Source organism: Sinocyclocheilus anshuiensis, unplaced genomic scaffold (genome assembly GCF_001515605.1).
Source record: "Sinocyclocheilus anshuiensis isolate Anshui unplaced genomic scaffold, SAMN03320099.WGS_v1.1 scaffold1849, whole genome shotgun sequence".
Taxonomy (NCBI): domain Eukaryota; kingdom Metazoa; phylum Chordata; class Actinopteri; order Cypriniformes; family Cyprinidae; genus Sinocyclocheilus; species Sinocyclocheilus anshuiensis.
In genome coordinates, this window is record NW_015541038.1 from 134271 (window position 1) to 149153 (window position 14883).

Sequence of the window (14883 nt, forward strand, 5' to 3'; positions counted from 1 at the left end):
TGCGACACACTCCTCTTCAGCAGTATTTTATCTCTCTCTCAGCAGGTGTGATGCGAGCGCTGAGTGCTGCTCTCTGATTGGCTGAGACGCAGCAGCAGCTGTTACACACGTATGAATCGATCTATAATCGCACACACGCTCATATGTCACTAGAGGCTCTTCCTCTTTCATTAAAGACGCTCTCGGGGCTCAGTGCTAGAAAAACAAGTCATGGCGCTGGGCTAACGGCCGCTAACCACTCTTACAGCTATGCTAAGATGATCTGCGCTGGCCATCTGACCTTTGACCCTCACAGACACAAAGAACAGTTGAAGCGCTGAACTGCATGTAAAGCAGGGCTCAACAATAAGGATGTCCTGATGCCTGGGGCCTCAGAGGGCCAGTGGATCCACTGCACCAGTTTTTGATGTCTTACATCTTACACACACACATATATATACATATATATATATTTTTTTTAATATGTAAATGTTGGCAAAACAAATGAAATACAAAGCATCCTTTCTATTGAACCCTTTAAAATACAGAGTAAAACTAGATCTGAACATGTTTAAACATCACTGACTGAGTGAACATTTCTGTCAGCACCATTAAAACTCTACAAAACAGACCTATTCCTGCAGTTTTGTCTCATATTAATTGGCCTGTAATGCATCTTTTCTGTCAGAACGAACTAAAATCATGAATGCAGCCGAGCGTGTTTCTCCGGCGGCCGTCCATCAGGCCACAGTCACGCAATCACGTGAAGACAGACCACTGTACATTCATGACTGCTTCAATGTCAAATAACCTGAAGGAAATGGAGACAGATCTGCTAAACCAACATCCGTGTCCCTCAGCGCATTCACTCGCTCACTTATTAATACCGAGCCACTGCACCTCGGAGCAAAGGTCATGTATTATACATCACCGTCGACCTACAAATGCACAGATGTCACGCAAGTGCTCAGTCCTACAAAACCGCTAAACAAGCACATTGAAAGAGCCGAAACAGGTTCTTACCCGAGACGGAGATCTTCATGGATGCCTCCAGCGGTCTGTTGCTGTCCAGGGCTCGGCTGAGTCGGATCTCTCCGGTGCTCTGGTTCAGAAGCACCAAATTCAGCTCGTTTCCAGCCTGGAAGCTGTAGTGGAGCTGATCGGAGATGTCCGGGTCGTGAGCCGGGATCCGGCCAATCACACCCGACGGGAAGCTGTTGGTCTTGTCGGTTACGTAGTTGTTAAATATAATCTGGAAGTTCTTGAGGACGGGGACGTTGTCGTTCTTGTCGATGAGTTTGATGTGGACCGTGGCTCTGCTGACCAGCGGCGCAGACGTGGCTTGAACTACGATGATATACTCCAAACGCGTCTCGTAGTCGAGGTCGGTCAGAGCGGTGAGCTCGCCGGAGAAGATGTCCAGTTGGAAGACCTCAGGGATGTTGCCTTCGACGATCTGGTACATGATTTGAGCGTTGCTGCCTTCATCTGGGTCTGACGCAGATATGTGGGCCACCACGAGCCCGATGGGACTGTTCTCCTCCACGAATATATCAAACTCATCTTTCTCGAACACAGGCGGGTTGTCATTTACGTCTAAAACGGTCACCTGAATATCAACCGGCGTCTTGAGCGGCGGAACACCTTTATCCACCGCGAAGGCCTGGAGGTTATAAACGGGCGTGTTTTCTCGGTCAAGACGTCGCAGGGTTCGTACGATACCAGAAGTGGACTCGATGATGAAGTCTCCGTCTCCGTCTTCTCCGCCTTGGAACGTGTAGAAGACGCGTCCGTTGAGGCCCGAGTCTCGGTCGGTCGCGGACACCTGCAGGACGCTGGTGAACGTGGGAATGTCCTCCATGACTGAGCCCAAGTAGCGGTCGCGAAGGAACACGGGCGAGTTGTCGTTCACGTCGTTCACCAGGATCTCCAAGTAAGTGGTGTCGGATTTCTGCGGGATGCCGTTGTCTCGAGCTGTAATTGCGAGCGTGTAGGAAACTTGATCTTCGTAGTCCAGCTCCATTTGCGTGGTCACTGCACCGCTGTCCAAATCGATGTTAAACTGCGGGATGCTGTCGTCCATGAAGTATGTGATTCGAGCATTCTCGCCCGTGTCCTCGTCCGTCGCGCTAATCATCACTACGATCGTGCCAACAGGCCGGTCTTCGTTGATGTTGACCGTGTAATGCGAGCTCTGGAAAACCGGCCTGTGCGTGTTGGCATCCGTGACGTTGACGTAAACCTTAGCCGTGTCAAAACGTGTCCCGTCAGATGCCGTGACGGTGAGGACGTACTGTCTTTCCAGCTTATAGTCCAACGGTAGAGCGAGGGTTATCAGGCCTCCGCCGCTCTGGCTGGTGATGGAAAATCGGTTTCTTGTATTCCCACTCGAGATCTGATACGTAACAACGCTGTTAATATCCTGATCGACGGCGGACACGGTGATGACGCTCGTTCCTACAGCTGCGTCCTCGTTTAGGCGCATGTAGTAGGCCTTTTGCGTGAACTCAGGGTTGTTGTCGTTGACGTCTAGAATAGTCATGCTGATGCTAGCGGACGAGGACATGGCTGGCATTCCGTGGTCTCGCGCCTCCACTCCGAAGCTATAGAAGTCCACGCTTTCTCTGTCCAGTTCCGATGCTACAACGATCCAGCCGGTGCTGTTGTTGATGGTGAACGGGAAGTTGGGTGTGGTCTCTGTGAGACGATATTCCAAACGGGAATTATCTCCCGCATCGGCGTCTACGGCTTGAATATGAATGACGGAATATCCAACTGGAACGTTCTCCAGCACTGTAGCTTGGAATGGAGTGCTTACGAATATCGGAGCGTTGTCGTTAACGTCCAGTACTTGCACTGTGACAAGGCCGCTGATGTTGGAGAGCGGCGGGCGTCCGCCATCTTGCGCTCGAATGCGAAGTGTGTACTCCTTATTTATCTCGTAATCCAGCTGGCTCACCAAATCTAATTTTCCTGTTTGGGCGTCGATGTAAAACTGGCCCCTTGTGTTGCCACTCATGATGCTGAAATGGACCATGGCGTTATTCCCGCGGTCCTGGTCTGTCGCCGTCACCTGCAAGATTTCGGTGTTGGGCGTCAAGTCTTCGGGAACCTGTACGATGTAGCGTTTCTCGCTGAACTGCGGCGCGTTGTCGTTATCGTCCTCCACGACGATGTGGACGGTCGCCGTCGCACTTCGGGGGCCGGGACCCTGTCCTTGGTCGTTGGCTTCGACTAGAAGCACATAGGATTCGACCGTTTCGCGGTCAACCAGTCCTCGTGTACGAATAACGCCAGACCGGGAATCGATCTCAAAAACATCGTTAGTCCCGTTGTTGTTGTTCAGCAAATGATAAAGGATGTTTCCGTTAACGGGAGCATCGCCATCAGTGGCGCGCACAGTTAGAACCTCGTAACCAATCTCCAGATTTTCTCTCACGCTCTCTTTATAGTCCTGCTGCTCAAATACGGGGTCGTGATCGTTTGTATCGCTGACTGTTACGGTAAGAGTGGCCATGGCTGTACGTCGTGGCATTCCACGATCAACCGCCGTGACCCTGAACACATGCGTGTCCTTTGTTTCTCTGTCTAGTATCTCCACGGTGGAAACGACTCCGCTTGATGGGTCGACGGCGAAGAGATTGTTGGAACGACTATCAAACAATGCCTCTAAGAAATATTCCAGCCTACCAGCTTCACCCTCATCCGGGTCAACTGCTTTTAAAACAACAACAAAAGTCCAAGCTGGTTGATTCTCTGGAACGGACACCTGATACATGGGAGGTTGAAACTGAGGGTTATTGTTGACATTCCTCTTCCTCCTGCTCAGCAGACCCGAGTTCGAACCCCCGGCCCGCTGCAGTAACTTCCTCAGGTGTGTTTGCGTGAACGGGCCGCGGCCCACGCGCCACTGCGCATGCGCGAGACCAGAACGTGCGCTTCTTTCGCGTCCCACGCAGCGCAGTTGAAACTCCAGCAATGAGTCGCGAGTGAAACACAGCGGAGCAGAAGTAAACAGCAGCCCGTTGGAGATATAAAGCGCTGAAGTCCCGGTTACATTACAGCGCGTCGGGTTGCCCGGTAACACATCAAACACCCGGAAAACAGCAGTGTCCGCCTCAAGGCACTCAGAAGTGTCTATCAAACTTATAATCTCCACATCCAGTTTTTCTTCCCGTTTGCGTACCCTCGCGCAGTTCTCCCCGTGAACGTGCACGTCATACTGGCTGGTTACAAGGTGTCTGAAACCCGACGCGTTATCAGCACAGTCCACGACCGCGTACACACTAAACGGGTTCAAAAGAACCGCGTCGCAGTTCAAAGCGCCCGAGAGGGTCAGCACACCCGCGTCCGGGCGCAGGAAACTCTCCGCGAAGCGCGGCAGGATGAGCTGCTCCAGCGCGCAAGCGGAGCTTCCCTCCAGACCGGCGATCGCGGTGCCCAGTCCCGCATCCTCACTCACATGAACAACCAAACAATCCAGGAGCCACGGGAGTTTGAACCACCCGAAAACAAAGAGCAACAAATCCCGCTTCATCGCTCCTCGGTGCTGCTCCTCCACGGCCAATGAATTAGATCCAGCTTTTCCCCTCAGAGTTGGCGTGTGGAGTCTCCATGCTGATCCACGCACTACTCACACACTCACACACACCTCCAGTGAAGCGGATCGAGTCTGGGGAGGGGGGTCATTAACATAAACCTGATTCACAGCGCCGGGGGAGAGAGGGGGAGGTGGGGGTGTCCTGTGGACGCAGTGGGGGCAGATCTTAAAAGGGCAGCTGCAACTGCCCCAAAACCCCCGGCCAGTGCTACACTTTCAGATGAAATATCTGCTCTGGAGAGGAACATCAGCTCATTTTACTGAGAGGAGAGCTGTGATAAAGACTCATTTTTGGTTCTCAGAACGTTCTGGGAACGTTAGTTTTCGGTTATCCTGGAGAGAACGTTCTAATTGGGTTCCCAAGCAGGAAGGGATGCTCTGTGTTTGCTGGATGTGTGCTATTGTTAATAGAATTACAAATACACAGCGCTTTCAAGTTACATATACTACCCAGATATCACAGGTGCGTCTGGTAAAGATCTGGAAAGCATCTGCTGTGAACAAACATCTGATAGACGTCTCCAAGATGTCAGTTTTACATCTTAAAGACATCTTCTAAACGTCTATTTGACATCTGATAGGAAACGTCCTTTAGATGTATAGCAGATGAGCAAACACTCTAAAAAATAGGTCTTGTAGACGTCAAATAGAGTCTATATATTAAGAGATATATGTAATTTCACAACAGTGCTGCCTCCTGTTTTCCTGAAAGGAATCCAAAATATGCCTGGCACTGCTAAATCTCCAAACAATAATTACAATGACCCTCGTGTGTGATTTCATAGGTTGGTTGAGTTGTTTGTTCTGCTTAGCTATGTAAACAAAATACTCGTTTCTACATTGATAAACTCCAGAAGTGTTTGTGTTGTTTTGGCGCCTCCTGCTGTCCGGAGCGCGTCAGCGCATATGTCTTACCTCAGAAAGCAGGGATTTCAATTCTAAATGAGTGTTTTTCGGTGGTACATAACATTTACATTCGAATGCTTTTATATTCACACACCGCTGTGAAACAGGTCGATCTGAAGTATTTGAATGAACTTGTGAAGTGCGCTTGTATTTGGTCACCGCTAGAGGGAGCTGCTCTGTCCAATGAAGAGGAACAACATTCACCACCCTATAAACAATTAAACACGTTTCCCAGTAAATGATCTACTGAACCTTTACAGTACTGTTGAGTTTAGTAGAGACGCTATGTTCACCAATATCAGCCACAAACCTACTACACCCTTGCTGTTAATTACTGACTAACGCTACTGGATATGATTTATGGTGTAAAACCATTTAACAGGACCGTTTAGTAATACTGATTAATACTTCACGTATCGTAAAGGTTTCAATTATTTTGTCAAATGTTCTAATCTGCCCGGCAACTCGCACGCTTTTTCTAAGAGGATAAAAATAGCCAAAGTCGTCAAAAGAAATATTAAGAGTAATTAGCAGAAAATAATCAAGAAATAATAACAACGAACACTACTAGAGAGTCTATGAATTAACTTAAACCACAGACATTATTACAACAATTTATTGGTTGGCTTGTTATAACTAAATTGATACAATCGGGATTTCTGTTCATTTCTGTTATAAGTTTCATCATACTACCACACAATAATTAACATATAAGAGAATGATACAAAATATTTAATTAAGTTCAATATATTTTTAGTTTTATGTAATACTAGAGTTGATTTCAACATTATTAATTAACAATTGATCAATACACCCAACATTTTACTTACATATTCAATTTGTTCATGTTTAATCCTATTTTTTTTCACTATTAAGTTTGTCGATTATGAAAAATTATACTTTTTGCTAAAATTCAATTACCTGTTAGCATCAAACGATTTCTTTAAAATGTTAATTTAGAAGCCGTTCCAAATGTTTTACAGAACAATCTAAATTTGTGTCAGCAACAAATACAACTTTCAATACTTTCTCTGATAGCCCACGTACATCACAGAGACGTCTATTTGACGTCTGCATTACATCTGCAAGACATATTTTTTAGTGTTTGCTCATCTGCAATACGTCTATTGGACGTTTCCTATCAGATGTCAAATAGATGTTTAGAAGATGTCTTTAAGATGTTTATGATGTAAAACTGACATCTTAGAGATGTCTATCAGATGTTTGTACACAGCAGAAGCTTTCCAGATCTTTAACAGACCTCTTGCAGACGTACATGTGCTATCTGGGATAGACACATTACAAATATCATTTATATACAGTACAAACCATTTAGGGCCTAACACTGAACCCTGCGGTACACCACAAGTAACTTTCAATAAATCATGTTTTATGCGAACAGATTGATATCTATCCTCAAGATAACTTTTTAACCATGAATAAGCTAGCCCTCTTACACCATATCTTTCTAATTCCATCAATAATAAGCCACGATCAATCTTCCCTGTATATCTCAAGTCTCAAGTCTGCTTTATTGTCAATTCTTCCACATGTACAGCACATACACACAGAGAATTGAAATTGCCGACATCGAGCAGAAACTCACGACTGTATGCGCGCTTAGAGACAGATAGACGCGACGAATACGTACAAAAACACTGCGATTCACAAGACAAAAAACACGAAAACACCTTTCTGTCGAGAGAGAGAGAAGCCGCAGCGTGTGAACGCGTCGCCATCCTACATAACAAAGATATATAAAGATGTCTCACTGTACATGTCTAGATGACTGAATCTGTAAATCTCCCCTCAACAACCACAAAAAGACTTACATGATCATTCATTCCAGTAAGATTAAATCAGCAGAGCAGTTGAGATAAGTGTATAATTTGTGATAATGACATGGATACTATAGACGCGACGAATACGTACAAAAACACTGCGATTCACAAGACAAAAAACACGAAAACACCTTTCTGTCGGGAGAGAGAGAAGCCGCAGCGTGTGAACGCGTCGCCATCCTACATAACAAAGATATATAAAGATCTCACTGTACATGTCTAGATGACTGAATCTGTAAATCTCCCCTCAACAACCACAAAAAGACTTACATGATCATTCATTCCAGTAAGATTAAATCAGCAGAGCAGTTGAGATAAGTGTATAATTTGTGATAATGACATGGCTACTTAGCAAATGAATAAACGTTAATGAAATATTGATTAGCGTGTAACTGATTACGTGAGAAGACAGTGATTGTGATACCAGAGGCATGAAGCGCAGCAATGTAGGAAACTGCATACTTCGCGTCACAAAATAAAGTGGATAAGAGCCGTTCAATGACCTGAAAGCTTTTTAAACAAACACAAAGCACACGGATAGTTTTTCCTCTTTTTATTGTTGCTGGAGGCCCTAATTTAACATAAACTGTAAGCTTTACAAAAAAAAAAAAAGACCAAAAGAAAAAAATTAACTTGACAAATAATCCACCCCAAAGAAAACAACGAAACTGTCTGACGCTCCCGAATGGACAGAGAGAGGAATATGTTTGTGGCTTAATGACACAAACACACTCACGCATATACACACTCATCTGTGTGGACTCAAGCAGAAAGTTTAATATTAACAGCAAGATAATGCTCATAATACATACACGTGTGTATATTTATATATATTAATATAATCACCCGCTCCTCGTTTATTCCTGACGCACGTATGTGACGGGTGAGACTACGAGAAAACGTGTTCTTCTGATGGCGGGAGAAAAGCTCCGCCCCCCCGCTGCGATGATGTCACCGAGAGCCAATCAGACGCCATCTTAATACTACATGATTACAGACCAGAGAGAGAGAGACGGGTGCAGTGAAACGCGAGCTGAAATACAAAAACAAAAAGCGTAGCCTTTTCTCCTTTTTCATTTGTTTTGCGCAGATGGAGACAGACAGCTGTGAGGTGGAGAGACAGAGAGTGAGACAGACAGACGGAGAGAGAGACGGGCAGGTGATCGTCTCTAGCTTTGCTGTTTGCTGCGTTGGCTAAGCACTTGCATCAGGTCGTTCTTCAGAGCCTCCTGCTTCGATTTATCCGCCAGCGTCTGAACGCTCCTGAAAAACACGAAAAAAACCGAGGGAAGAGAGAGTGAGACAGGTTTCAAAACGTCGCACACTTTTATTCGCCATCGCCCAGAGAACAGGGTTTCTGGAGAGTTTTAAAATCAAACTAAAGACCTTAATTTGAATCAAACTAAATCAAATAAAATTAACACCACATGCTGTTACAGAACAAAACCATTAAATCTCAAAATAAATCCGGAATCTCAGGTTCTTTTACTTCATTAAACAGGCACACTTACAACTGCAAAACTGTAAAATACCCAAGACATATGTATTAAAATCAATACACAGAAAGTAGAGCTCCATCGTTATTGGGTTTTGCTGATACGAGGAGTTCAAAGAAATTTAAATGGTTTAAATCTCATACTGTTTATTGTGTGACCAAAATACCAATAATAACCAGAATGAAAAGATTCTATGCACAATGAAGGACTTTTAATCCTAAACAAGCTTGAGATACTCGGGGACTTTTATTTTGAAATGTATACACTTTACTATTTCAGCTGCTCATTCAAACAGATGAGAGGCATATGGGAACCAAAATACCAACAATAACCAAAAACAAAACTATTATATGCATAATGAGGGATTTTAATCATAAACAAGCCTGAAATACACCGGGACTCTTATTTTGAAATGTTTATGTCTTAATAGTTCAGCTGCTCATTCAAAAAGACGAAAGGCGTAAAATATGCATCTTATAACCATCTACAACATATTACAATATAAAAACTATAACAAACACTATGGTCCTTAATAATAATTAAGACTTTTATTAAGGTATTTAAGACCTTTTATGGCCTTAAATTTGATTAAACCAAATGTAAGACTTTTTAAGAACCCATGTACACCCTGAGAAAAAACAACTGTGCAATAAAAACGTATCGACCTCATGAACACTGTATTAAACTACAGTTTAAACCACACTGGAGGTTTATGAACACTCATTAATATTGATGAGCTGTACCCAGAATGCACCTGCATGCAGTTAGTGTGTCTGTTAAGGAGGTCACTGCAGGCAAACACGCACAAACAGCTGACCCTAGTCAATGTAGATCTGACGCTGGGTCAGAACCTGAGAGAGCTCCTGCTGCAGCTGACGGTACTTTTGATTATCAGGGAGAGACTCGATAGATCTGGAGCCCGAGAACCACAGACAGAAGAGTGAAGAGACAGACAGACGGTGAAAATATGAGGAAACCTCAGCAGAACGAAAGCAGGGAGAACACTAGGAATGATGGGAATCAACAAGGAACTAAATGAATCTGAAATGAATCTGAATCTAAAATGAATCTGAATCGGTAATAATTCTGAATCGGTAATGAATCGGAATCGGTAATGAATCGGAATCGGTAATGAATATGAATCGGTAATAATTCTGAATCTGAATCGGTTCTGAATCTGTAATAATTCTGAATCGGTAATGAACCTGAATCGGTAATAATTCTGAATTGGTAATGAATCTGAATCTGAAATTAATCTAAATCGGTAATGAATCTGAATCGGTAATAATTCTGAATCGGTAATGAATCTGAATCTGTAATGAATCTGAATCTGTAATGAATCTGAATCTGTAATGAATCTGAATCTGTAATGAATCTGAATCTGTAATGAATCTGAATCTGTAATGAATCTGAATCTGTAATGAATCTGAATCTGTAATGAATCTGAATCTGTAATGAATCTGAATCGGTAATGAATCTGAATCTGAAATGAATCGGTAATGAATCTGAATATGTAATGAATCTGAATCTGTATATACAATGAAACAAAAATACTAAAATATGAATAAGTATATTTGTTAACATAAGTGACTTAAAAAACATCACTGTATTGGACATTCAAATGAGAAACATGGAAGCTGGGTAAAAATGTAAATATTCTGATTCATAGAAGGAAAACACATCAGTCTACACAGTATTTTTCGCTGGCTGTGCGCAATAAACAACACAAGCGGTGTAGTCTGATTCACTGATGAGAATGATTCATTCAAGATGACTCACAAACTCAGAAGTTACTGTTTGAATCAGTTCACTGAATTACTGAAATAAACAACAGCATCTCAAATAGTCTAAAATAAATAAAATATTAAATTAAATAAAAAAACACAATCAAAAATAAATCAAACAAACAAACCAAAAAATAAATAAATGTAAAAAAATGTATATTAAAATAAAATAAAGTCTTCAGAAAACATACGTTGTCAACCTCAGGAGGTCTAAATGTTTTTAGCTAATTTATATTACGTTCATCTTGTGGTTTACGAATTTTGCAATCATGACAAATATTTAGGGTGCACTTTAAATATAGAAAATAAATATATTTAATATAATTTTTAAAATATATATATATATTAGTGTTGTCAAAAGGCCCGGTATTTCGGTACCAAGTCGGTACTAAAAAAAATATAATGTTTAAGAAAATGTGAATCGATGATTCCCAATGTAATTTAAAGCATGAATCAGTAAATGTGCAACGACACTGATTCAAATCTCAAGTACAACTGTAGGAGTTCTTGATTCATTCTGAGAACCAAGAACTCAGAATTGAATTAGTAAACAAGTAATGACATGGATTCAAACTTAAAAAAAAAAAAAAGTCTGAAATACTGTAAGATTTCATGGTTCATTTTGAGTTCAGATATGAGTGAATCAATAAGTGTTGACCAGCTCAGTGATTCAGCAGATGGAATCTGAATCAGTGAGTCTGAGACTGGTTTGCGAGTCAGTTCATTCAAAGAATCATTCACTCATGAATCGGTTGTTGCGCATAGCCATTGAAAACCGGTGTGTTGACGTGTTGTTGCGATGCTTTGCTATATTAACTATAGGCTGTTATATGTACACTGGAAAAAAAAAAAGCTTTCACGGGCAGCCTACAATATCATGCACTTTCACAACAAAAGAAACTTTTTTTTCTTTATTGAATAATAATAATAAAAAAACCTCTTTGTTCTCTTTCACTGTATCATTGTTTCTACACTGGTGATTTTTTCAACTAACTTTTTTATTTATACCAAACAAGGCCATAATCATATCTAGAACATTAGGGGGACTATTGTTTTGAGGAAAATATTAAAGGTGCCATAGAATGCATTGATACAATATTTTAAATTGTTCTCCGATATCTACATAGAAGGTATGTGGCTTAGTTAAGGGAAAAAAATCTCCAGAAACGGTTTTACATGTCCATTTATAACCCTAGGATTTGTCTCTAGAATGAAATGGTCTGTTTTTACCTTATTTGGTAGTCTCATGAATAATAATGTTGAGCTCTGCTCTGATTGGCTGTTTCGCAGTGCTGCTCATTTCAGTAGCTCACACAGCATGAAGGAAACACAGGGAAAATATATATTTCAGTACTTTCTCTCGCAGTTATATCGTTGGGTAATTATACTGTATATAAAATGCGGGCATCAGGGAGCCGCTATTAATATGCGGGGCATTGAAACTGCATATAACGTGTGTGTTATTTACTAGAAATAAACAAAAAACTAAAAAAAAAAAATAAAAAAAAAAAGACAATGACAATATTAAAGTTAGTTAAACCTTTATTCCACAAAATTCATTATTTTATTAATTTGAATAAATAAATTATATTTAGTTTAATAATATATCGTAATAATATAGTCACCCTCAGGTGGTGAAACTAATTATATGAGCAATTTTATTTCATCTGGTTTAAAATTTTTGAAACCATTTTACCAAAACCTGGAACAAAGGAAGAGTTTAAATTGTTACTTACAAACAATAATGATCAGAAATTAACAAAACAAAACAAAACAAAAAAAACAGGCAAAACGTAAAGGAAAAACTATAGTAATTATAAAAAAATGAAATTTATAAAACGAAATGTTAAAAAACATAATTAAGAAAACACTATTTTTTTTTTTGAATAAATCTGATTATTTGTTAATTTGAATAAACTATAAAATATTTCTGACAATAATATAGTCAACAAGTGGTCACACTGCATATTATATGAGCTGTTTTATATTTAAATAATCTTATATATTCTTTACGTTTTTTGAAACCATGATACCAAAATTCGGGACGTAAAAACAGTTTACATTGTCATTAACTAGCAATAAACAACAACAAAAATCCTCAAAAATTTCAGTCATTTTCAGATATTCTATATAGCTAAAAATATTTCACAAAATAGATTTTTTTTCCCTGTATTTTTGATCAAATAAATGCAGCCTTGGTGAGCAGAAGAGACTCTGAGACGTTTTCCAAACTTTTTGAAACTTACAATATGTTTCTAAAATACCATACAAAAAATAAATAAAATGAATGTAATAAAGCAAAAAACTCACTACCCATAAATCTAATGTTGTTATGAATGTGAATGGCTTCTTGTATAATTGGTGGAGCTGTAAGAAAGGTTGAGCTCTCACCTGCACCTCCACCACGTGGATGGAGTCCCAGCATCCCTTGATCTTCTTGGAGCCGTCTCCAGCTTTCTTGATGAGGATGACTCCGGCGAATCCGTGATCCAGATCCCACAGGTAGACGGAGGAAACCCCGCCCTCGAAATACCTGCGAGAGCGAGCGGAGCGTCAATCACGGCTGCTGGCCAATCAGAGCGCAGGGGGGCGTGTCGTGGGTGTGTACTCACAGGTCTCTGTACTGATCGAAGGCGTTGTTAGCCTCCACCTCCAGCTTGCGCAAACGAGCCGAGGGCATGGCGCCGTCATCGATCGGAGGCTCGTATTTATTACTCCAGGGAGATCTGACAGAAACAATCACACAAAGCGGATAGTTCCGGTGCTTGATTCTGATTGGCTGAGCCGCATTCGAAGCTGTTGTAAATGACTCTACAAAGTAACATACACCTTTGTTTACGTTTGTCTGTTGCTTGGCAACCACTTTGTTGCAACCACAACTTCATTCTTTACCAAATTCTGCTTTTCTGTTTGAACTTTACTGGGTTATGTTTTAATGCCTAAATTATATTTTAGAAATCATGTCTAAATAACAAATCATAAAACCTATGCAATTTAACAACAATTTATTAATTAAATTTTTAGGGCCTATTTCATTATTTTCCCAATTTGCATTTAATTTTCCCCAAATTCTAATTTTCTGTTTTAATTTTTCTAGATTCAGACTTATTAATATTTCCTAATTTACGTTTTATTTTTTTACATGTTTCAATTTTGTTTTCCTCTGAATATATTCCTGGACTCTATTTTAATAGCGTAATTCAATTTTATTAATCAAAAAGCATGTCTAATTAACTGAAACAATGGCACTTATGCAATTTAATAATAAAATGTAAATTAAAAGGGCCCTATAAAAATCCATTTGATTTTTTCTCAAATTCTGTGTTTTACATCTTAATTATTTCTGAATTCTATTTTAATGTTAGATTAAAATTTCAGTAATCTAGAAGCATGAAACTTACACAATTTAACAACTTTTTTTAAAACTAATTTTTACAGCTCAATGAATAATATTAATTAATAATCAAAATGTCTAATCAATTGAATCTTTACTAATTATTCACATATTAAAAATATAAATAAATCTTTAACAAATTAATCATTTATATAAAATTTTATTTTACAATAATACATAATTTTCTTACAAATTCTGTTTTTTAAGTTTTCTGGATTTACTTTTGGCAAACAAAGGCAATTATCTGCATGTAAAAGAGCAGCGTGACCAGCAGTGGAAGTATCTCATTCTGTAATGTACCTGTAGGAGTCTCCATCACGGTTGTAGTCACACAGCAGATAGTCTTTGCCCACCACTTTATCACGCGCGATCTTCAGTGGCTGATCCACCGACGACAGCAGGTCTTCACACAGACTGGGCACCTGACACACACACACACACACACACACACACACCATTAGAGGAAGTGAATTCCTGTCAGACACTCATTACTGAACCATCACACAGTCGCTTGCTCCCGTAAACCCCGTGACACATCTGACCGAACACACGGGCCACTCGCTCCCGCTGCGAGACTGACACACACGCTAATAACAGCTAACAACCACACACACACACACACTCTTCCACACGCACTCTTCCACACACTCACACACACACACACACACACACACACACTCACCCACACACACACACACACACGTCTGTGTGTAGTCAGGTTTAAGTCCCCACCAGGATATATAAACCAGTACACACACACTCACACTCACACAGAGATACACACCCACACCCACACACACACACTCTCACATGCGCATTTTGTTAGTAAAGCCGGTTCTGTAATCAGCAGTAAATCATCATCACGTGCTTTCAGATGGAGCAG

The 14883-nt window shown here is 40.8% G+C and overlaps 2 protein-coding genes across 2 annotated transcripts in view; both read right to left on the bottom strand.

The window, feature by feature from the left end:
- LOC107690562 (cadherin EGF LAG seven-pass G-type receptor 2-like) overlaps positions 1 to 4516 on the bottom strand; it is a 52073-nt gene extending 47557 nt beyond the window's left edge. The window contains exon 1 of the mRNA XM_016488931.1: positions 1003 to 4516. Coding sequence (XP_016344417.1) covers positions 1003 to 4516 — 3514 coding nt within the window. The remainder of the gene's footprint in view (positions 1 to 1002) is intronic.
- A 3349-nt stretch (positions 4517 to 7865) lies between these two features.
- The window catches only part of LOC107690563 (F-actin-capping protein subunit beta-like), a 13729-nt gene continuing 6711 nt past the window's right edge, over positions 7866 to 14883 (bottom strand). The window contains exons 3-7 of the mRNA XM_016488932.1: positions 14301 to 14422; positions 13219 to 13332; positions 12779 to 13139; positions 12295 to 12308; positions 7866 to 8589 (exon numbers count right to left, since the gene is read on the bottom strand). Of these exons, the coding sequence (XP_016344418.1) occupies positions 8496 to 8589; positions 12295 to 12308; positions 12779 to 13139; positions 13219 to 13332; positions 14301 to 14422 (705 nt within the window). The 3' untranslated portion in view covers positions 7866 to 8495. The remainder of the gene's footprint in view (positions 8590 to 12294; positions 12309 to 12778; positions 13140 to 13218; positions 13333 to 14300; positions 14423 to 14883) is intronic.